Source organism: Ostrea edulis, chromosome 10 (assembly GCF_947568905.1).
Source record: "Ostrea edulis chromosome 10, xbOstEdul1.1, whole genome shotgun sequence".
In the NCBI taxonomy this organism is placed as follows: domain Eukaryota; kingdom Metazoa; phylum Mollusca; class Bivalvia; order Ostreida; family Ostreidae; genus Ostrea; species Ostrea edulis.
Window position 1 is genome coordinate 42,462,266 of NC_079173.1, and position 25,377 is coordinate 42,487,642.

Below are 25,377 nucleotides of genomic sequence, written 5' to 3' on the forward strand. Positions count from 1 at the left end.
ATCGTGAGTCCCCAGTCGATCCTGGTCAGTTTATTTCTATCCTTAACGGAAAAATTACCCTCGCCAGCATATCGACTTCAGCTGACACACTATAAATTATGACCACGGGGAGTGTCGCGTTAGTACGTACAAACACTTTCAGCTCCTTCAGGATTAATTAGTGTGATAAATTATGTTTCTGTTTTAAGAAGATCGAAACTGCCCATTGCCTCAATACGTAGAACAAGGCTATCACTTTTCAAGAAATTGATATTGGACATTAAGTCGATCGACCAGTTTCCTCAGCTTTATTGGTTTATAATTATATAAGCCACGTTGTATTTGGTGACGAGCTGTTTCTGTGGTTTTCAAGAGTTGATAAGAAGGTAGCAAATTATAACATGCTTAAACTTACAGTTTTGCGACATACCATAAAGTTACAGTTCTACGACAAGCCATAAAAAGACACGTCATTTCAGATACACGGGTACGGTGTTTCATTAGTGCGTCGGATCCGAGTTTTTGCATTAAATAAATGTACAGCGTTATTTATCGATAGAATGGTAACCTTGATCTGTTATTGACATTTGTAAACTGTTTTACGAAACTTTAAAAGCAACACATCGGTAGAAGCGACATGATTATGCCTCCCCTTCAAAGGGGAGACTTATTGTTTTTGTCATTTTTCTTCTTCTTCAACCAAATTTTGTCCAGGCCCTAACTAGAGAATCCTTTGGCTTTAAGACTTCAAACTTGGAACATAAGGAGATGGTATGGAGGAGGGGTGCCCCCCCCCCCAATAAAAAACGTTTGACCTTAACCCACTTATAAAGTCAAGGTCAATATTTTACGTCAACATATAGTCCAGGCCAATAGCTGAGAACCCTTTGATATTACGATTTCAAACTTGGAACGTGGCAAGAGGACATAGATACAAGGTGCACCGCACCAAAAATTTTGACCTTGACCCCTTTCTTCATTCAAGGTCAAATTAAGAAAAACATGAATAGACCATAACTTTAGAACCCTTTGACATTAAAACTTCAAACTTAGAATATAAGATGGGGGAATGAGGAAAGGGGGAATTCCACCACATTGTTTTTACCGTGACCCATTTATAAAGTCAGGTTAATTTTTTATGTCAAAATATAGTCCAGACTAAAAGCTGACTTGACAACCGTTTGACATTAAAACTTCAAACTTGGAATATGGAGATATGATATGCACCAAAACTTTTGACCTTGACCCCTTTCTTCATTCAAGGTCAAATTAAGAAAAACATGAATTGACCATAACTTTAAAATGTTTTGACATTAAGACTTCAAACTCAGAATATGAGAAGGGGGGATGAGGAAAGGGGGGTTCCACCAACATTTTTGACCTTTTTAAATTTTTTACGTCAAAGTATAGTCCAGGCCAAAAGCTGACTTGACAACCGTTTTACATTAAAACTTTAAACTTGGAATATGGAGAGGTTATATGGAAGAGGGGTGCACACCACAAACATTTTTGACCTTCATCCACTTACAGTTTCAAGGTCACTATTTCACATCAAGACTATAACCTGAGAACTGTTTGACATTAGGATTTCAAACTTACAACTTAGAAAGCAGATATTAAGACAAGATGTACTGTACCAAAATCTTTGACCTTGACCCATTTCTTCATTTAAAAAAAATTGATGATTTCATAACTAAGATTTGTTTGACATCAAGACTGCAAACTTGTAATATGAAAAGGCAATATTGAGGAGGGGTTGCACATCACCAACATTTTTTACCTTGACCTACTTACATTGTCAAGGTCACTCTTTTACATCAAAGTATAGTCCAGATCATAACATGATAACCCTTTGACATTAGGTTTTCAATCTTACAACATGGAAGGCAGATTTAAGACAGATGTACTGTACCAATGTTTTTACCTTGACTCATTCCTTGGAAAGCAGACATTAAGATGCTTGCACTCAATATTGTTGCCCCGGTTATTAGACAATCAAACTTTAAAGGGGAGACATCTGGGGGGGGGGGACAATACCTACTAGCTTTTAATGATTTTTTTATTTTATCATTTGTCAGATGAGATAATTTGAATCACGTAACTCATTCCATTTCATTTACAGTCAGATTTCAAGCCCCTTTTTGTTATGACATCCTAGATGGCATGATTTAAACCCAAAAATCCTTGCATTATATGATAATTGCATATCATTTTGATAATCAGTGGTGGATTTAAGGGAGGGGGGGGGGCGCAGCCGCCGCCGCCCGACCCCCCCCCCCACCTCTAAAATTTTCAAACTTGAGGTAAATCGTGGTATCTTGTTAAAGAAAATGTACTAAACGATGTAAGAAGCAATAATTTCTTCCACTCCCAGAGAAATAAATGACAAAATCTTTTTGATTTCTTGAATTACTTTATTGGGAGAACTTAATTGTTTAAAAAAAAAAAATTAAAATTTGCGACATTTTATTAATTTCACCTCTTTAAAAACGATAGAAAATGGTACAAAAGACTAAATAGGAGATGTATTTCAAGCCCTATAAAATCTGTAAAATCCAGGAGCTTCCGGGGGCTTTGCGTCCTGGGCCCCAAACAGAGCTTCGCTCCCAGACCCCCTGCCTCATAAAGTGCATGGCGCCCCACGTAACCACAATTCCTGGATCCGCCCCTGATAATAGTTTTACTTGATGTGTAATTTTCTAATAATTTGATTTTAGATGTAAATACGACACAGTGCGGGGTTATGATGATAATAATATCCTTCATTCATGAGTTTGAATTTTGATGCAATTTTATACGTTTCACACATTCGTGAAAAATTAACGTCTAAAGCAAAATCAGAGGTGAAATATTTTAATTATCTGTCGTTAAGAATGTGACCCAGTAGCAATTTCTAACCACGAATCCATTTATTTCACGTGATTATACATGTCTGGTGGTGCTAATGTTTGTAAGATAAAACACAGCTTGTTTGTTAGTTTAATTCAATATGGTGACTATATTCAATTCATTTCCTTGAATGATATTGTTTTTAGAAGAGTGCAGTTACTCAATTTCAAGTTTTACGGAAATTAGTTTTACAAATCAATTTTATTCAAAGTTTCCACATGGGGAGAAATATCGTGTTGTGGCCTTCAGCTTAACAGTTAGATATATCTATTAGCAATTCTTCTTTTCATTTGTTGATTCGATATATTCCAGTGGACTCCAAGTTATTAGAATATATTCTATTTAACATGAGATGCAAGCTCGGGAAATCACAATTAAGTGATATTGAGTCATAGAGGAAGGGTTGTTTTAAAATGTGTTGTTGTTGCACACATGAATTAAATGAACGATATCTTTAATTCAAATGAATTTTTTAATAATTGCGGGCATTAGTTATGTTATATTTATTGATATCATATACAGTAAATAAAATTTCATTATCATAATGTCACTTAAATATGAGCTCCAATTTAATTGTTCCTTAAGTGACATAAATAATCTCTCTACGTATTGAAACTAGATAGTTGATTTTACTAATGCAATTGTAATCCGACATGCCGAATAGTTGATCAAAGACAAAATGAACGATCGTTCACAATTTCAAAATTTAAAACTCAGTTTTGTGAATGTATCTATAATGGTAGTTTTTGTCCAGTTCGACAATTTAAGGTCAAAATTATGAATATGCGTCGTTTCTTCTCGTCAAACGCAATTATCGAAAACATAATTCACGATGAATGACATACAGAAAAAAAAATGTCGTAAACAGTGGCCTGATTTCTTGGACATTTTCAGGGAGTGTACAACCTAATTTCGATAATATAATTCAACTTTAAAATCATAAGGCGCAAACTTCACAGAATATTCCTGGACCATTCGACATCTGACATTGGACAGTTTTCAGTCCCGAACCATTCGATATCTGACATATTGGTCAGTTTTCAGTCCCGGACCATTCGACATCTGACATATTGGACAGTTTTGTGAGTAAATGTCCAGAGTTTACACATCGATAAATTCTTCAAAAGGAATGTTTGATTCTTATAATTCCAATTCGTTCCCTGCATTATCAATTAAAAAAAAATTGAATAGTCTCGCCGCGCTATGTTATTTGTTTTCAGTCGCATATGTATACATAGTGTTTTTGGATTTATTGATGTGTAAATTCTCATTTAGCTTTATTTTGTCCAATCAAAACACCTGTAATAAATAACATTGGAATTATATATATATATATATATATATATATATATATATATATATATATATATATATAACGTGCTCATGGAACAAAGGCGTGCCACACAGGTAATATAATTTTAATATTATCAGCTGACAAATCTCATAGTACAGTTCAGATTAGTTACAACCTCGTCTCAACAACAAAAAATATACCATAGGCCATGCCAATTTGTAATCTAGTTCGTCGGATTCGCCGCTTCTATTTGTAACAAATCCAAATTATAATATTATCAAAAAATAATATCCGCCCGCGTGTTCAAAAATATCCGTAAATATTTTTTTTTAGTTTTTACAACAAGCGCACAAATAACTTTGATGTATATGCTGACAAATGAGAGAAGCGCGGGCTCTCGAGAAATTTCCTAACAGTGTAATACGGTTAAGTTATTCATGTTGTCTATCTTAATATGTACGATACTTCATAACACTGGATTGGAAGTTGTTCGTCATACTGGAATCGAACTGGAAGCCGATGAAACTTTTGAAGCGCTATTCGATGCCACTATTTAGAGAACATTGATAGCATATGCTTGATTGTTTGATTAGCCTATATATTGACTGAAGTCTCTCTTGAGAATATTTCACTCACATGAAGACGTTACCATTGCCGGTGAAGGGCTGCAAAATTTAGGCCTATGCTCAGCGCTTATGGCACTGAGGGATCTTTATCGTGCCACCTGCTGTGACAAGGATCTCAGTTTTTTGCAGTCCTATCTGAAGAACCGCCCCATTTATTCGCCTCTTACAACAAGCAAGGGGTACTGATCGATGACTATTTTAAACCGGACCGACAGTTAACGACAATTTCACAAAAGGTTTGGTGATGTCATATCAAAATTCAAGAAAATGCTCAAAGCGATGCAATGGATATTGCATTTGCAATGAATGTCAAAACTTGATGTGTCCCTAGCAATATGCATATCTCTGAATCGAAAGTTTGTAGAAATGAAACTTAAATAAAATGCTTCAAAAAGACCTTATCAGTTAATGTTGCAAAGTACATGTATTAGGTATAAAGAAATTAAGTCTTTGAAACCTGAAATACTTCTTATTTATTGTAAACTATATCAACAAAGTTGAAAAATATTAAGTTTATGTGGTAAACAAATGATATCTGATGATTTTAGATCTTTATTTTTAGGCGCCCGCTTTTTAAAATCACACTTAATTCAATTAAAAATATTTATATTTCTTGTATTCGCTCGCCTCATAATTTTTATCTCCAAAATTAAAAGTGATATTTGTAAAATAATTCGCCCTCTCGCCTCACTTTTTTTGTTTGAAAATCCGAAGAACTATTTTACAAATTGGTGTGGCCATAAGCGTATTTACCAGTGAGATATATATGATATAATATTATATCATATCTATTATTTCCGTATGTACCTGTGATATATCGTATATCTATCTACTCTACATGGAGATAAACATTTTACTTTTAATAGTGGTATTTCTACAAACATTATATAGCAGTGGCGTAGCTTCCATTCAGGCAACCGAGGCAGCTGCCTCGGTAAAAAAAACCCACCTTTTACGTTGTTAAAATGTCGATAGCTTCTGGGTTTGAATTTTGATGCAGACCCCCTGCCTCGGTAATATTCGAACCCAAGCTACGCCTATGTATAGTGGTCATTGTAAATATTTTATAGTGGTCACTGTCAATATGTTATAGTGGTCACTGTCAATATGTTATACTGATAACTGTAGATATTTTGTAGTGGTCATTGTTAATTTGTGATATTGGTAACTGTAAATATCTTATAGTGGTCACTGTAGATATATTTTAGTGGTCACTATGAATATCCTATAGTGGTCACTGTAAATATTCTGTACTGGTCACTTTGAATATGTTATAGTGGTCAATGTGAATATTCTGTACTGGTCACTTTGAATATGTTATAGTGGTCAATGTGAATATCTTATAGTGGTCATTGTAAATATTTTGTAGTGGTCATTGTAATATTTTATAGTGGTCATTGTGAATATTTTGTAGTGGTCATTGTGAATATTTTATAGTGGTCATTGTGAATATTTTGTAGTGGTCATTGTGAATATTTTATAGTGGTCATTGTGAATATTCTGTAGTGGCCATTGTGAATATTTTGTAGTGGTCATTGTAAATATTTTGTAGTGGTCATTGTAATATTTTGTAGTGGTCATTGTGAATATTTTGTAGTGGTCATTGTAAATATTTTGTAGTGGTCATTGTGAATATTTTATAGTGGTCATTGTGAATATTTTGTAGTGGTCATTGTGAATATTTTGTAGTGGTCAATGTGAATATTTTATAGTGGTCATTGTGAATATTTTGTAGTGGTCAATGTGAATATTTTGTAGTGGTCATTGTAAATATTTTGTAGTGGTCATTGTAATATTTTGTAGTGGTCATTGTGAATATTTTATAGTGGTCATTGTGAATATTTTGTAGTGGTCATTGTGAATATTTTATAGTGGTCATTGTGAATATTTTGTAGTGGTCATTGTAATATTTTGTAGTGGTCATTGTGAATATTCTGTAGTGGTCACTATAAACATTCGTGTATATAAGTTACTTCTGGTCATGATACAATGACACAGTGTCTGACAAGAAAGGGTTATATAACTACTAGTTACAAATGATTACGGTTATACCACAAGCTACACAACCTCGTGTTCACTAAGTCCCTCACAAACATCTCGTAAAGCTTTGAGCTTCAATCTTATCAAACTTTAGTTTGCCTGCATCCTCTCTATATTTCCCTCGCTTTCCAGTTCTAGCAGTTTACCAATGTTTCATTCTGACGTCATTCTTCTACATGACGTCATTGGTTTTCGCTTTCTTTGGTCCCTAATTATAATCTAGCTGCGCCCTCCCCTTGTTTCTCTTCTATCGAGGTCAATCTCTCGGTCTGTGGCCTTGGCTTCTTTACCTCTGACCTTTGACCATTCACGGATAACATCGTCAGCTTCTCGCCGCTGTCTTCTGGTGTCCTAGGACTGCGGGTGTCTGTAAAAATGGGAGAAGAGAGAGAGTCGAAAAACAAAGTAATACACAAGGTCGGATCTAACAAGAATGTGCCGTATATACTAGTAGATATTTCCATTTCTGCCAAAACATTGTAGCACACGCCATGATGTAATTTTGTATATTGTCAGTGACACAGCTATCAAATGACTGGATACAGGATGATATCTGGGCAGTGAATTTCGTACGTACCTGACGATCGAGGCGAAGACTGGTCAGGTATAAAAAAAAATGTACAGGTATCATCTCATCCCCCGTCACTAAATGACTATGTTACGAGTTTACCCCACCGATCACAATTATGACGTAGTGTATGTAGCTCTACTGACTATTGACACCGATAGTAAACATACATGTATACAAATATATAAATTTACTGAATTACTCTGTAAAATCATCATCTCATTAACCGAATTACGCATGAATGATTTGATGTAAGTGTTCTACCTAAACCTTGTCAGCAATCACTTAAAGGATGTCGCCATCTTTGTTGAATTTGAGGTACGCAGGAAAGATAACTCTTAAGGTGACCGCTATACAGGACATGACGTTGTCCGTGTACATTGCAAACACTGTCATCACGTGACTAATCGATATTTATGAAATATGCCGTAAATCATTTAATTTATTAATTTGGTAATTAACGTTACTAACCATGGTATCTCTGTATTCGAATATATTACCTGCGAACGGTAACGTGTTTATATGTCTAGAAACTCCATTCATCCGATACGTGGCCGTTTTAAGATAGAGACACATAAGGACCGTCTTTTTTGTGTTTTACTATTTTAAGTGAAAATTTGGGAAAGCGTGAGAACTTAATGTTACCCGTGCGTGAAATGAATTTGAAAAACTTTACGTGCAAAGCATGGGTTATCACGTCTGTCAATGCTAATCAACTTTGAGATTGGTAAAATATAATTTGCTATAAAATAGTCAGGTGTGGGGCAAAATGTCACATTAGAAATCACGGCGACAACACGAATATAAATCACATTACATGTATCATCAAAACCAATATAATTGCAACGTAAAATTCAGGTTGGAAAAATTTCAAATTCTAGATATTAAATACTATGCACATGTATCAAGATACTAAATTTTGAGTGGAAAATACAAGATTGTTGTAAATGTATATTTTAGTACAATGTTATCGTCGGGTACTGCAAAAGATGGTTTATTACACAGACATGAACATGTTTCAACGTCCCTAGGGAAAAAAAGTCATATCAATTTAATACATCGAAACAACGCCATATCGGCATCTACCATGCATACCATACAGCTGATGTTCAAAAACTAACTCACAGTCAAATACAAACAATATATCAAATAAATAAAACTGATCTAAAACAAAAAAATCAAAAACAGACATTCCATTCCATTCTATTAGATATGATTTCAATTTCACCACGTATTAAGTTATTTAGGCGTCAATACACAATTTGAGACATTCCACGCTCCGAAAAATAGTACTCTGAAATGATATGAAATTTTATTCCTTGAAGGATTTTTTTCTATTGAAAGCAATGATACATAACACGAACAGAGATTCTGACACTTTTATAATTCGTAAAATTCGTTTGTTCGTCAACAAAGACATGTGTCGAACTTTTTGGCGATTTTAAAAAGTCACTCACTAGCCTTGCAGGCCGGTATCTATTTCGTCCGCAACATCCACAACCCGCAACATCCCAACCACAGCAATACCCATTCCCGCAACATCCCCATCTCCATAACATACCCCCACCCCATATTTGGATGAAATAGCACTAAAGCATGCTTAACAAATAGTACTGAAGAATATGTGCAAGAATAATTCTCCCTGACACTTAACTGGTAGAAGGAGGATGAAGTGTTCTCCCTGACATACAACTATCCCAGAATACTTAGACGCGGGATTTGGCACCTGACGATTAACGAACATTTAGTTCATTAACGTTAATTATAATTGCTGTACTGGAGAGGGTAGGGTGCATTGTTTGGAAGAGACAGACCATTAACCCAGTGACCCGATTCTGTGAAGCGGGTTGAAACAATCGTAGTTATTTTCAACGATCATTGAAATAACTGTATAATCGTTATTCGCTTTGCAACAATTAGCTAGATATTGGTGGAAGATAGTGCAGCTGCATGTATAACAGAGAGACCAGATGATGATAAAAATGATAAGAATCGTGCATGTTACTAAGGGGGTAATTATGTGACATGTTGGGTGCGATAAATCATCACTTGATATAAGGCTGGACCAACAGAAGAAAAAAATATATCATAATCTAGTATTGTTTGTTTTATACACTCTGTACGTGTCTGCTGATTATTGCACAGTTCTACAGAGGTTCACACGAATTCCCCATGCCCCCTTACACGTACGCTTATTCCTCCAAATCTGCTAACGTCCTCATGTACTGACACATTGTTTGTACTCATTCTCGTGCGACTATTTTTCAGTAGGATCCAATTAAACGAACAGCCCTCCAGCCAAACATGCGACATAAAGAATTCAAATATCTGTTAAACTCGGAAATAAAACCCAATAAAATATTCAACACCGGATGTCGATTTTCCTGCCCACCAGCCATTGCTAAAAAAAAAGAAAAGAGAAGTTGTCTTGTGCAGTTACATTGCTCATATTTCCATCAAAACAGTCAGCGCGATAGTTGCAAGCACTGAAAAGCACGAGGCTGCAGAATGTTGGAGTCAGTGAAATTAACAGAGATTAATCTTCAGATATGGAACGGAAGTTTTGACTTAAATGATTTTTTTTTAATCACGCAATACACTCCCAGGTGTGCGTATTCACTTGCAATACGGACATCGTATTAACAATCTTTAATCTAAACATCAAAAGTCAAACATCTAGATAGACCGCCGCGATGGCTGAAAGGTTAGAGCGTTCGCCCCGCATGTGGAAGGCCGGGGTTCAAATCCAGGCCGTGACAGACTTAAGTCGTTAAAACAGATAGTGACAGTTCCACCGCCAAACGCTCGGCATCAGGCGTGAATGTCACGGGTCATCTCCGATGACCTTAAAAACGGATGACCCGTGTCACAGTAGGTGTGGCACGCTAAAGAACCCTCACTGTTCACTGGCCGCAATCAAACATATAGACAGATAGATACCATGTTAACGCTAGAACATCCTATTCTGAGTCTCTCACGTGATAAGTTGGGTGTTAGGTTACTGAATGATAATAATGCGACTCTAGATAAGCTTGTCACACCCAATCCCCTGGATCGGGAGTTCCGGTGTTATGACGAGGCTATGGACCTTGGGTTAGAAGTTCCGGTGTTATAAAGCAGAGCTAAAGACCCTGGATCAGGAGTTCCGGTGTTGAAAGGCTGAGCTATGTATCTTAGGTCAGGAGTTCTGGGATTCTGGTGCCAAGACAGGACAATTTAGCTTTTACAATGAAGGTACATCTGACTCTTGGATACTGAAACTATGCAGTGATGAACAGAGAGTCCTATACCGGATATGTGAACTATTACATGTAGTTCCTGGATCTGGACACTGGTGTGTGAGACTAGTAGTCCATGGATCTGGACTCTGGTGTGTGAAACTAGTAGTCCCTGGAGCTGGACTCTGGTGTGTGAAACTAGTAGTCCCCGAGTCTGGACTCTGGTGTGTGAAACTAGTAGTCCCTGAATCTGAACTCTGGTATGTGGACTAATAGTCTCTGGGTCTGGACTCTGGTGTGTGGACTAATAGTCTCTGGACCTGAACTCTGGTGTGTGGACTAATAGTCTCTGGACCTGGACTCTGGTGTGTGGACTAATAGTCTCTGGACCTGGACTCTGGTGTGTGGACTAATAGTCTCTGGACCTGGACTCTGGTGTGTGGACTAATAGTCTCTGGACCTGGACTCTGGTGTGTGGACTAATAGTCTCTGGACCTGGACTCTGGTGTGTGGACTAATAGTCTCTGGGTCTGAACACTGGTGTGTGGACTAATAGTCTCTGGACCTGGACTCTGGTGTGTGGACTAATAGTCTCTGGACCTGGACTCTGGTGTGTGGACTAATAGTCTCTGGACCTGGACTCTGGTGTGTGGACTAATAGTCTCTGGACCTGAACTCTGGTGTGTGGACTAATAGTCTCTGGACCTGGACTCTGGTGTGTGGACTAATAGTCTCTGGACCTGGACTCTGGTGTGTGGACTAATAGTCTCTGGACCTGAACTCTGGTGTGTGGACTAATAGTCTCTGGGTCTGGACACTGGTGTGTGGACTAATAGTCTCCGGGTCTGGACACTGGTGTGTGGACTAATAGTCTCCGGGTCTGGACACTGGTGTGTGGACTAATAGTCTCCGGGTCTGGACACTGGTGTGTGGACTAATAGTCTCCGGGTCTGGACACTGGTGTGTGGACTAATAGTCTCCGGGTCTGGACACTGGTGTGATAATGCACTACCTATCTGAGATTCTCTCCTCCAGCTACATCTCATCAAATAAAACGAAAATGAAGCATAGTAAAATGAACAGGGAGTCCTTTATCAACATTTTATAACTCTTAACCTCTATATTTCAGATGTCTCATCACTCTCATCCCCCTATTTGAAATTACGTCAGTTGTAGTGATCCAGTAAACAAACAGATGATAAATAGTAAAACATGTGTTATTGGAGATTAAATATATAGAACACCATTATCAGAAGTCTAACGAGCAAACCCTAATGTTAAATAGCGGACTGAACAAAATCACAGAAACAGAAGCTAAAAACCTGACTGGGTTGATCTGAATGAGCCCCTGGTTATTCTTAAATTTACATGCACGTTCTCGCGAGACCTCTAAAGTAACCCCTGATCATTCGCATTTACGGTCACGAGAGATCTCTGAAGGAACCTTTACGGTCAAGCGAAATCTCTGAAGGTACCTTTACGGTCACGCGAGATCTCTGAAGGAATGCCTGGTTAATTTACCCCTGATTATTATTAGTTAGGTAACGCGAAATCTCCGAAGTAACCCCCGATTATTCTTAATTACGGTCACGCGAGATCTCTGAAGTAACCCCTAATCATTCTTATTTACGGTCAAGCGAGATCACTGAAATAATCCCTGATTATTCTTATTTACGGTCGTGCACGATCTCTGACATAACGCCTAATTATTCCTATTTACGTTCACGCGAGATCTCTAAAATAATGCTTGACTATTCTTATTTACGGTCACGGGAGATCTCTGAAGTAACCCCTGATTTTTCTTATTTACGGTCATGCAAAATCTCTGAAGTAACCCCCTTATATATAGACACTGTCACTAAACCTGATTCGAGTTTTTGAAGTTTGTGTAGAATACCGCATGTGTGTTTGATTTTTTTTTTTTTTTAACCTTTACGACATTTCATGACTATTTCATTATATCAAAGTATTGTGTTAAACATAAAAATATGAATAAATAATAAAATATTTTCTTTGGTTTGCCATACTAGATACTGTAAAAGGGGGAAATGATTGTAGTGGTTTTATTTTCGCTATGTTCACGGTCGGGAATTAAAACAACCGCAATCATTTTGCAAGTGTGACACGATACGTGTAGAACAGTTACCAGTAATCAAAATAAAATTTGAATTCCGCGAAAATAAAACCACCGCAATTAGACCAATATGAAGAAACGCAAACTTTTAGCACCGCGAAATTAAAACCACTTACAGTATGAAGGTCACAAACAATGCAGAAAAAAAATGCATTTTCCATTTGTCTCTATATTTGATAATACTTTACTTTGGAAGTTGGGAAAGGGAAATACTCGCAATCCAATAAATCACCTTGTAATATACGTGAGCTTTCTTAAACTAAATTCATATATAAGGTACAAAATAAACCGCATGTAACAATGCCGTGGAATAGGCCGCACAGTATATAATTCAAACGCGAGAAGACGGCATCAAAAACTCGGATCTAACTAAATAATGTGCCTCCAATGTTGCAAATGACGAGTAATGGATTCTAACCGAAGTGAAGTAGAATACCCAGTTGTGGACTGTAAAACGTTTTAACAGACTTTGTCCTCCGATTTCAATGAATACTGTTTGAAACATACAGTAACCAGAGGTCACTATCTATAATTATGCATGTACCACAATGTGAATTAAACCTATGTGGAAGAAATAAATCATTAGATCACGTGTCGCCGTACGTAGAACATGCACTCCATATTTCGAAATTTGATCGATGTGGGTCTAACTATGTTACAAGAATACGCAGTAGTCGAAAGGTCACCCGAGCTCTCTCGAGATATTTGATAATTCTACATTGTTGTAGAGCTACCCCAACATGCTAGAGGTTCATGGTGAGACGCTTTTAACGCTTTTAACTTGGTGCCGCTTAACCGAGATATAGCATAAGGGACATAACCGAGATATATAAGGGACGTAACCGAGAGATATAAGGGACGTGAACGAGATATACAAGGGGCGTTAACCGAGATATATAAGGGGCGCAATTTGTTGGAGTACATGTAGAGCCTACACTAAAGTTGTTTTAATAGAAATCTTTTCTGATGTCGATATCACGTACGATTTGTGTGATGAGCCCATTGTAAAGCGATTTCTCTTAATTGTTTAGCAATACCTCTCTATTTTCATTCATTCTCTCTCTCTCTCTCTCTCTCTCTCTCTCTCTCTCTCTCTCTCTCTCTCTCTCAATGAGAACACATGTGTACCCCCCAGTACATTCATTTCACGATAGACATGAATCTTGTGTCCAAATGTCTTTGAATAATAAAATGTCAGAGTTTACGAGATTTTTCATTCAATCTCTGTTTCCCCCCTACTTGACGATACTCTAAAATCGTTTAAACAAAACATTACCGGAATGTCAAAAACAAGCTTGGTGTGTGCGTTTACGATAATTCGGTTCTAAATGATGTACCTCATCTCCTCGGAATCTGTACTTCATTTAAATGACTCGCTAAAATGTGTGTCATAATTTTTTGTTTGGTTGGCTGGTTGAACATAATGAACCATGAAATGGAGAAGTTTTTGGAAGAGAGAGTGAAAGAGAAAGTCAATTAGAAGTCGGCCGGGGGGGGGGGGGGGGGTGTCTTACGCCACCACACCCCAACCCCTACACAGAGAGGTGTTGTAGACCTTTAATTGGCGCGATCTCTGCAGCCCTGTCGACCCGCCACTGATATGATATTAATAGCCTTGGCTGCTGTCGCGTGCTTGGGATTTTTTTAATATATTTATTTTTAAAGCTATACACTTTAACTGAATTGAGATGAGATTCCGTTTATCAGATCGCTATGTTCGAAGTCAATGGCGCTAGTGTTAACACAGCACGCTGAGATCCTCGCCTCACAATGTTGTGTTATATGTACGTGCGAAAGTACACGATGAATTCTGTAAACATTATTATCAGTCTTCATTAAAAAAAACCTTCCAAACACACCGCTGCGATATAAGAGCGATGCTGAAAGTAACAGCATGCGTAAATTACTTGTTAATTTTACGATTGAATGTGAGAATAAAATAATGAAAAAATACATACTACTATTTCTACCGAATGAGTTCTATTTAATGGCGGAGCAGAAAGGTGATGATATGATACACTTCTAGCCTAATGAGTTTGAACAATGCCTAGAGATGGCATGCAAGCCAAAAAAAAAAAAAAAAAAAAACTAAACAGGGGGAATAAAACTCTTCAATACGAAACTGAAAAACGGCGGGAATTGCAGGCATACATGATCTCCACTAAGGTTACGATAATATGTCAACTGCTGTCAAGATTTCAGATATCCGACTGTACATGTCGAGGAGAATTTTCTTAATTTCTGGGTTACCATGGTTTCATCACTAGTTTTCTTTATTCTGTTTTACGAGATCACGTGATCATTTTCTCACAAAGGAAGAACATCGAACAGCTTTTTTCGAAAATCACTTATTATTAATGAAACTTGCCCCCCCCCCCCCCCCCCCCCCCCATTTAAAAAAAAAGAAATGAAGCAATTCAGCAATTCAATGAGAAGTGATGAAACCAGTCTTATATAAATCGTCATCGTCATCACCGTCGGCAGTATCGCTGTCATCGACGTTACTATTTTACGTCCCGTCACCTGAACTATATATGTAATGATGGCAGCTTGTTCGGTACCCATAAAACTCGAAATTCAAGTCATGTTCAATGAAGTTGCACTGTACGCTTCCTAGGAGGCTGAGAAAGTTCTAGATTGATATAAGGTCTGCCGGGGTAATAATGTATTGTAAAGCGCTTTGAGCAGCTGGAAAAAGCGCTATATAAAACCAATCATTATTATCATTACGATTTTGTCTTTGAAATTTACGACCATTTTAGAAACATGGCATCGATTGAAGCGTTCGTTACTCAATAAAAGTTGACAGAAATCTATAGTGGCATATTCTTGTCGTCACTTGTCAGATAATTATGCCGACCTGCCCGTTAATTAGAATATGTCGACCAGGATCCAGTTGCACAAAGGTTAGTTAACTTTAACGAACAGTTAACTTCCCATTAACTCTTACATTTACAAAGCGTTAACTAGACGTTAACTGTCACGTAAACGTAACTCATCTTTGTGCAGTTAACTGTCACGTAAACTTAACTCATCTTTGTGCAGTTAACTGTCACGTAAACTTAACTCATCTTTGTGCAGTTAACTGTCACGTAAACTTAACTCATCTTTGTGCAACTGGGTCCTGTACGTTAATTATGTCTTCTTGTCTGATAATTATGTCGACATATCAAAGAAAAAAATCGTTATTTATATTTTCACATTATCTTTTAATTCTGATATGCTAATGTCATTTAATGGTATCAACTTTCCATCTCCATATCAAACAAGTCAACATCACGATCTGAAAAGTCGACATAAATATTTGAGGAGTCAATATAATCCCATTCCTATAGGAAGCGTACAGTGCAACTTCATTGAACATGACTTGAATTTCGAGTTTTATGGGGACCGAACAAGTGATGGGACTATATTGATAAATACGACAAGATGGCAAAGGGTCGTTACGTCGACTTGTCAGAACTTTATGTCGTCTTATCAGAACATTATGTTGTTGATTGAATGACACATTTGGGCGTGATTTCAAGCATTTTTACCGTTATTTATCAAACTTTTTATCGCCTGACAAGTGGAAAAAAATCATTTGACGAATCGACATAATTAGCTAACAGGTCGACATAATTATATAATTATCTGACAAATCATGATAGAAATATGTCACCATGGAATATAGCTTTTGAACAAACAAAATGAACTCCTCAAGTGTCCATGTTGAGGAAATATCTAGCTTTGTCCAAGCCTGTGTCGGTGTTTTCTGAATCTGAACGAAAAGTAGTCATTCAAGTCAGGGGAATGCAAATGGACCTGTAATGTTATAATTCTAAATCTGTGTTATGTTTTAAGATAAAAAGATGAATTATGAAAAACAAAAATCTTACACAAAACTCCCTTGATTAAATATTTGTCCCCCAATTCGGAGGAGAAAAGAGGTGGGTAGAGTTCTAAAAGGTCAGTAAAAGTAAACACATTCTTAAAGCAATATTAGCTGTCAGTTTGGTGTCAATAAGTTTTGTTGTAAAATTGTGATTTACCAATTCAATGACAGAAAAATAAGGTAGACAGACTTGTGTCATTGATATTTGTGTTAGAAAATCTATTCAGAGGCTCTGAATGAAGCAAAATAACATTATTGTCTGTCCATACATGAAAATTGATATATATATATAATGCTATTTGCAAATATTCAACAGAACCGAAATCTTTATTCTGATAAAATCCGAATCTTAGTTTTTATTTTATCATTGATTATGGTTAAAGTTACATACAAAACTATCATAACAGCACACTTTTACAACAACCAAAAAACCAACAACAAAAAACCAAAAAAAAAAAAAACCAAACAAAAACCGCTCCAATTTTGAGTTATTATTGCTTTAATCATGTCATGATCAAATGAAATGATGTTTATAATATATCGTAGAAAAGCAAGTCGAGGTCAAACGTTGTACATCGTAGAAAAACAGGTCGAGGTCACACATTTCATCCCCACTGCATTCCCACACTACATATTATCGTAACCGACTAAGAGATGACGAAACACATTGGATTTCCATTTTTTTTTTTTTTACCACATTCGGTCAGAGACGGCCGACCGCTGGATGGCATCGCAATGTCGCTAATGGAGGTTCGTGCATTGGACATCCGCCGACCAGCCTCGGTTTCAATCACACTGAGAGAGACCGGACGCTTCACTCTGCGGCCTCCATCCACTGCAAACATGCGGGCAATCATAATGAACTGACCAATCAAAAGGTAGGAGTTAAAGATTAACCAATACATAGGTCTAGAACAGATAGAGATATGCATGGATTACATTGTCAAATCATCCGGAAAGATCATTTTTTGAAAATAAGAAATGACATTGCTTTTCTTTTCAATTTTCTTCCCCTGAATTATACCGTGTGCAATCCAATCGAATTATATAGTGTGCAGACCAATAGAATTATATCGTGTACAGACCAATGGAATTATATGGTGTGCAGACCAGTGCTATTCAAACACAATCTGATCGCCCTTTTAATAAACCAAGACAGCTTAAAGAAGGAGAGGTACTTAACAACAAGGGAGATTGAACAGAACCTAACATACAGTGACTGCAATTTAACGCACCCCCTAACACCCTCTTGAACGCCTCTCCCTCACGCCCCTCCATCACGCTCTCACTCGCCCCTTGGAAGTATTTAAAAGGTTCGCATTGCCTACTATACGAGGCAGGACTTTCATTCATTGCTTATATATTGATTATGTGAAGGTATTTTGATTCTAATACAAAGCTCACTTATGTTCCCGCACACCAATTCTTTCTCTCTCTGTGGTACATATACATCACCTGGTACAGAGTGGCACTGCATCACCCCGAGGTGTGTAGATTCCGAATGTGATCTCGAATCAGGTAAGGAGAGAGGAAGGTAAACAGACATCGACAGTAAGAGAGAGAGAGAGAGAGAGAGAGAGAGAGAGAGAGAGAGAGAGAGAGAGAGAGAGAGAGAGAAAGAGAGAGAGAGAGAGGCGGAGAGAGAGAGAAGAGAGAGAGAGACAGACAGAGACAGACAGAGAGGCATACATACAGAGAGAGAGAGAGAGAGAGAGAGAGAGAGAGAGAGAGAGAGAGAGAGAGAGAGAGTTGTGTATTGACCTACATTCATCAGGCATTGATACACCTTTATTATGTATTTACAGTTTATTTGGGTATCAAAACACCTTACTTGGGCAGTAACACACCTCATTTGGGAATGGTCACTCCTTCATTGGGTATTAACCTTAGGTTTAATGGTATATCCACACACCCTAATTGACTATCAACACACCTTATTTGATGATCGCCCCGCCTTATTGAGACACCTTATTTGGGTATTGATAATTACCTTTATCAAGTATGTACTTACATTTTGAAAGTTAAAAACACACGAATAGCTGATAATAATTAAAATAAGAAATTATAGATTTCTCCCTTGTTAGGAGAGGTTGGGGATTGTTACTCTAGTATGAAACAAAACAGAATTTAAAAAATACAATCACCCATCAATATGTTCACCAAGAGAAAACACTTATTCTAAGTGTTCATATGGACATGTAAGTTGGTGTTCATAAAAACATGTAACTTAATGTTCATAAATACATGTAAGTTAATGTTCATAAATGCATGTAAGTTGGTGTTCATAAAAACATGTAAGTTAATGTTCATAAATACATGTAAGTTAATGTTCATAAATACATGTAAGTTAGTGTTCATAAATACATGTAAGTTAGTGTTCATAAATACACGTAAGTTAGTGTTTACATAAATACATGTAAGTTAGTGTTCATAAATACATGTAAGTTAGTGTTCATAAATACATGTAAGTTAGTGTTCACATAAATACATGTAAGTTAGTGTTCATAAGTATATTTAAGTTAGTGTTCACATAAATACATGTAAGTTAATGATCATACATACATGTAAATTAATGTTCATAAATACACATAATATATTTGTTTTTAATATACGCACACCCAACAGTGGCATACTAGTCATCATTGTGACGGTGGTCGTAGTGTTCACAGGAATACATGCAAGTTTGTGTTCATAAGTACATGTATATGTAAGTTAGTGTTCACATAAATACATGTAAGTTAGTGTTCACATTAATACATTTAAGTTAATGTTCATAAATATATGTAAGTTAGTGTTCATAAATATATGTAAGTTAGTGTTCATAATTACATGTAAGTTAGTGTTCACATAAATACAAGTAAGTTATTGCTCACATAAATAAATGTAAGTTAATGTTCGGAACAACATATAAGTTAATGTTTCATAAATACATCTAAGTTAGTGTTCATAAGTGCATGTAAGTAAATGTTCATAAGTACATGTAAGTTAGTATTCATAATGATTGTAAGTTAGTGTTCATAAGTGCATGTAAGTTAATATTCATAAGTACATGTAAATTATAAGTGTTCATAAGTACATGTAATTTATAAGTGTTCATAAGTACCTGTAAATTAATCTAGAAACATCAATTGGGTTTAGCAGTTATCCTTATTTCGTTTTTATTAATCATCTGGGTTATAACGCAATCTAATCATTAATTGGTGAATACGGAAAAAACACGTCAATTCTGTACACATCACTAAAACTCCAACTGATTTAATGATAAGAATTTAGTACTTCATATGGAAATATATCACGTAAATCATTTAAAAAGATACACTATTAGATAAATCATACAATTGTTACCTTATTTATACATACCTATCGTTACTATGTATCTTGTTTTCTTAATGATGTCCGTGTATCCTTGTCGGAATCTTGGGATTCTCCATGCATAGATCAAAGGATTACAGGCGCTGTTCATATAGCCGAAGCAGTACGCCTAAAATAAGACCACTTTAGTATCAAATGAATTTAATGTCATCAGTTCGCCTAAAATAAGACCACTTTAGTATCAAAACAATTTCATGTCATCAGTACGCCTAGAATAAGACCACTTTAGTATTGAATCAATTTCATGTCATCAGTACGCCTAAAATAAGACCACTTTAGTATTGAATCAATTTCATGTCATCAGTACGCCTAGAATAAGACCACTTTAGTATTGAATCAATTTCATGTCATCAGTACGCCTAGAATAAGACCACTTTAGTATCGAATCAGTTTCATGTCATCAGTACGCCTAGAATAAGACCACTTTAGTATTGAATCAATTTCACGTCATCAATACGCCTAGAATAAGACCACTTTAGTATTGAATCAATTTCACGTCATATAATTCGTAATTTCTTTCCTGATTAATAAGCGAGCTATGAAATAGGTCAGAAAGTGTGTATAAACACGTTGATATAATTTTCTTAATAAAACATAAAACAAAATATGAAATACAATACGTATGCAAACACATTTACAGATATCTTAAAAATGAAATATGACAAAAATACAAGGTGTTTAAAACCAGATACAGAACTATCTTACTAAAATGAAATAGAATTTAAAAGTTGATAAATGAGATAGAGCATTTGAGAAATAAAAAGGTATTTTCATTGCAGGTTTTTCGTCTTTTCCAGACGTTTTGAGGAGAGAGAGAGAGAGAGAGAGAGAGAGAGAGAGAGAGAGAGAGAGAGAGAGAGACAGACAGACAGAGAGAGAGAGAGACAGACAGAAACAGAGAGAGAGAGAGAGAGACAGAGAGAGAGAGAGACAGAGTTTAACAAAATATTGCACTTAGGCCTAATCAACAACACAAGTTAAACGAAGCTGATGAGTAATGGTAACTTCTAGGACATCAGAATGTGGTTAGAAACACAGCAGGAATATCATTGTGTTGTACAGTCTTATCATGTGTTGTTTTCTGGCATGTGTTTCCCAATCTCCGAGTACTCTCATTCATAAATGTCACCAGCTTCCAACGTTTAAATATTTCAAGACCACTATTTACCCCTCCACTACTGAAGAGTTCACAATCCGCGAACTGAATCTCGTCGGGGCTAAAGATAAATGGTGATTTTGATAACACTATAAGAGTTGTTTTTACAGAATATCTCTCATAGGCTTAAAAAATAAATCATATGCTATATAAATCATTGTGTGTCGTGTCCATTCTAGTTTCCTTTTATGATGTAGGAGCGTAATAATCTTTTTTTTTATTGTTTATATCATAAAACTATTAAAAAATTATAATCATAAAAAATTACCATTATATGAAAGCCTAATGAGGTCAAATTAACGACATGAAGAATATTCTTATAAAAGTCATAATCATAATCATAAAAAAAATACCAGTATACGAAAGCCTAGTGAGGTCATAATTACGAGATAATAAGTCGTAAAAACGAGATAATAAGTCATAATGACGACATAATAAGTCATAATGACGACATAATAAGTCATAATGACGACATAATAAGTCATAATAACGACATAATAAGTCATAATAACGACATAATAAGTCATAATAACGACATAATAAGACATAATAACGACATAATAAGTCATAATATCGACATAATAAGTCATAATCACGACATAATAAGTCATAATCACGACATAATAAGTCATAATCACGACATAATAAGTCATAATATCGACATAATAAGTCATAATCACGACATAATAAGTCATAATCACGACATAATAAGTCATAATAACGACATAATAAGTCATAATAACGACATAATAAGTCATAATAAGTCATAATAACGACATAATAAGTCATAATAACGACATAATAAGACATAATATCGACATAATAAGTCATAATAACGACATAATAAGTCATAATAACGACATAATAAGTCATAATAACGACATAATAAGTCATAATCACGACATAATAAGACATAATAAGTCATAATCACGACATAATAAGTCATAATAACGACATAATAAGTCATAATAACGACATAATAAGTCATACTCACGACATAATAAGTCATAATCACGACATAATAAGTCATAATAACGACATAATAAGACATAATAACGACATAATAAGTCATAATATCGACATAATAAGTCATAATCACGACATAATAAGTCATAATCACGACATAATAAGTCATAATATCGACATAATAAGTCATAATCACGACATAATAAGTCATAATAACGACATAATAAGTCATAATAACGACATAATAAGTCATAATCACGACATAATAAGTCATAATAAGTCATAATAACGACATAATAAGTCATAATCACGACATAATAAGACATAATAACGACATAATAAGTCATAATATCGACATAATAAGTCATAATCACGGCATAATAAGTCATAATAAGTCATAATAACGACATAATAAGTCATAATAACGACATAATAAGTCATAATCACGACATAATAAGTCATAATCACGACATAATAAGTCATAATCACGACATAATAAGTCATAATCACGACATAATAAGTCATAATCACGACATAATAAGTCATAATCACGACATAATAAGACATAATAACGACATAATAAGTCATAATAACGACATAATAAGTCATAATAACGACATAATAAGTCATAATAACGACATAATAAGACATAATAACGACATAATAAGTCATAATATCGACATAATAAGTCATAATAACGACATAATAAGTCATAATAACGACATAATAAGTCATAATAACGACATAATAAGACATAATAACGACATAATAAGTCATAATCACGACATAATAAGTCATAATCACGACATAATAAGTCATAATAACGACATAATAAGTCATAATAACGACATAATAAGTCATAATAACGACATAATAAGAGATAATAACGACATAATAAGTCATAATAACGACATAATAAGTCATAATCACGACATAATAAGTCATAATAACGACATAATAAGACATAATAACGACATAATAAGTCATAATCACGACATAATAAGTAATAATCACGACATAATAAGTCATAATCACGACATAATAAGACATAATAACGACATAATAAGTCATAATATCGACATAATAAGTCATAATGACGACATAATAAGTCATAATAACGACATAATAAGTCATAATCACGACATAATAAGTCATAATCACGACATAATAAGTCATAATAACGACATAATAAGACATAATAACGACATAATAAGTCATAATCACGACATAATAAGTCATAATCACGACATAATAAGTCATAATAACGACATAATAAAACATAATAACGACATAATAAGTCATAATCACGACATAATAAGTCATAATCACGACATAATAAGCCATAATCACGACATAATAAGTCATAATCACGACATAATAAGTCATAATCACGACATAATAAGTCATAATCACGACATAATAAGTCATAATATCGACATAATAAGTCATAATCACGACATAATAAGACATAATCACGACATAATAAGTCATAATCACGACATAATAAGTCATAATAACGACATAATAAGTCATAATAACGACATAATAAGTCATAATAACGACATAATAAGTCATAATCACGACATAATAAGTCATAATCAAGACATAATAAGTCGTACATGTAATAAATCGTAATTACAAAATAACAAGTTATTACGACTTAAGAAAGTCGTAATATCTAACGAGATTAAAAGTCATAACAACGAGATGAAAAATCGTACGAAAAAGATAAAATGTCGTTAGAAGGAGATAAAAATTCGTATCAACGAAATACAAATTCGTAATAACGCGATAAAAAAAACCCCACGTAATATCAAAATAAAAAGTCGTAAGAACGAGATAAAAAGTTGTAATAGCGCGATAATAGAAAGTCGCAATAATTCGATAAAAAGTCTTAAGAACGAGGTAAAAGGTCGTTAATGAGTTTCTGTCTATAGAATGAGAGGACGCTGTGTATAAGAATGGACGACGTGTCAACGCTGAAGTTTTATTAACCGTGCTGTCATTTTAGAAGAACCACACTGGACGTGCATATAAAACCGGAATTCATTTATCAGATAAATCAACCCGTTGATTAATTTCATTATCTTGAAACATTTTTCATTATTATTTTCCTACAGATTATGCATAGAGAGTACCCATTTGTTGCGCGGAAAACGATTTCACAAGCTTCGTCCGAATGATCGCCATGCAACGAAAGCCTAATGAGGTCAAACTAGGAACGACGGAGGACGGTTGTATTTAATTTTCCCTATACTAGGATTCAACCCACTACCTGTTTATCGCATAATTTTCTATATTATGCATTTCTATTTCTAGAAGCACGTACATAGTAATTTCGGTCGTAGACGAATACCTTACGTCCATTAATATTTGTACGCAGACGTGACGTCAAAATTGGGTTACAGTAGTTTCCGAACATTTTCAAATGTGGGCAATCATGAATCCATAAATTACCTGGGTACTCTTTACATAATCATGAATATGTAATAAGATAATGAAATTAATCAACAGGTTGGTTTACGTCATTCACCGTCTGGACCATACACTAACGAGATCGGTAGCGACCATACTCAAACAATTTCAGACATATCTGCAGTTGTTAGGGTTCATTTTGGAATTGTATAGCTATATCGAAACTTGTAGAGAAATTGTATAGGGGTGTTTAGAATGAGTGAAATAGGCGATTTTGAAATGTTACAGAGATGCTTAGAACGAGTATCCTAAATTAGGTGATATAAAAATGTTATAGAGATATTTAGGATGAGTGAATTAGGCGATATAGAAATGTTTTAAAGATATTAAGGACGAGTGAATTAGGCGATATAGAAATGTTATAAAGATATTAAGGACGAGTGAATTAGACGATATAGAAATGTTATAGAGATGTTTAGGACGAGTGAATTAGGAGAAATAGAAATGTTATAGAAATGTTTAGGACGAATGAATTAGGCGATACAGAAATGTAGGCGATATAGAAATGTTACAGAAATATTTAGGACGAGTGAATTAGGCGATAGAGAAATGTTATAGAGATATTTAGGAGGAGTGAATTAGGAGATAAAAAAATGTTATAGAGATGTTTAGAATGAGTGAATTAGGCGAAATAGAAATGTTATAGAAATGTTTAGGACGAATGAATTAGGCGATACAGAAATGTAGGCGATATAGAAATGTTACAGAAATATTTAGGACGAGTGAATTAGGCGATAGAGAAATGTTATCGAGATGTTTAGGACGAGTGAATTAGGCAAGACAGAA

General features: G+C 35.2%; 1 protein-coding gene across 2 annotated transcripts in view; it reads right to left on the reverse strand.

The window, feature by feature from the left end:
• Window positions 1-4,270: 4,270 nt before the first annotated feature.
• The window catches only part of LOC125666130 (dopamine D2-like receptor), a 40,971-nt gene continuing 19,864 nt past the window's right edge, over window positions 4,271-25,377 (reverse strand). The window contains exons 3-5 of one of the 2 annotated variants that reach the window (XM_048899237.2): window positions 19,983-20,103; window positions 17,317-17,457; window positions 4,271-7,195 (exon numbers count right to left, since the gene is read on the reverse strand). In XM_048899237.2, the coding sequence (XP_048755194.2) occupies window positions 7,041-7,195; window positions 17,317-17,457; window positions 19,983-20,103 (417 nt within the window). In that variant the 3' untranslated portion in view covers window positions 4,271-7,040. The remainder of the gene's footprint in view (window positions 7,196-17,316; window positions 17,458-19,982; window positions 20,104-25,377) is intronic. The other variant, XM_048899239.2, reaches the window with a different exon arrangement.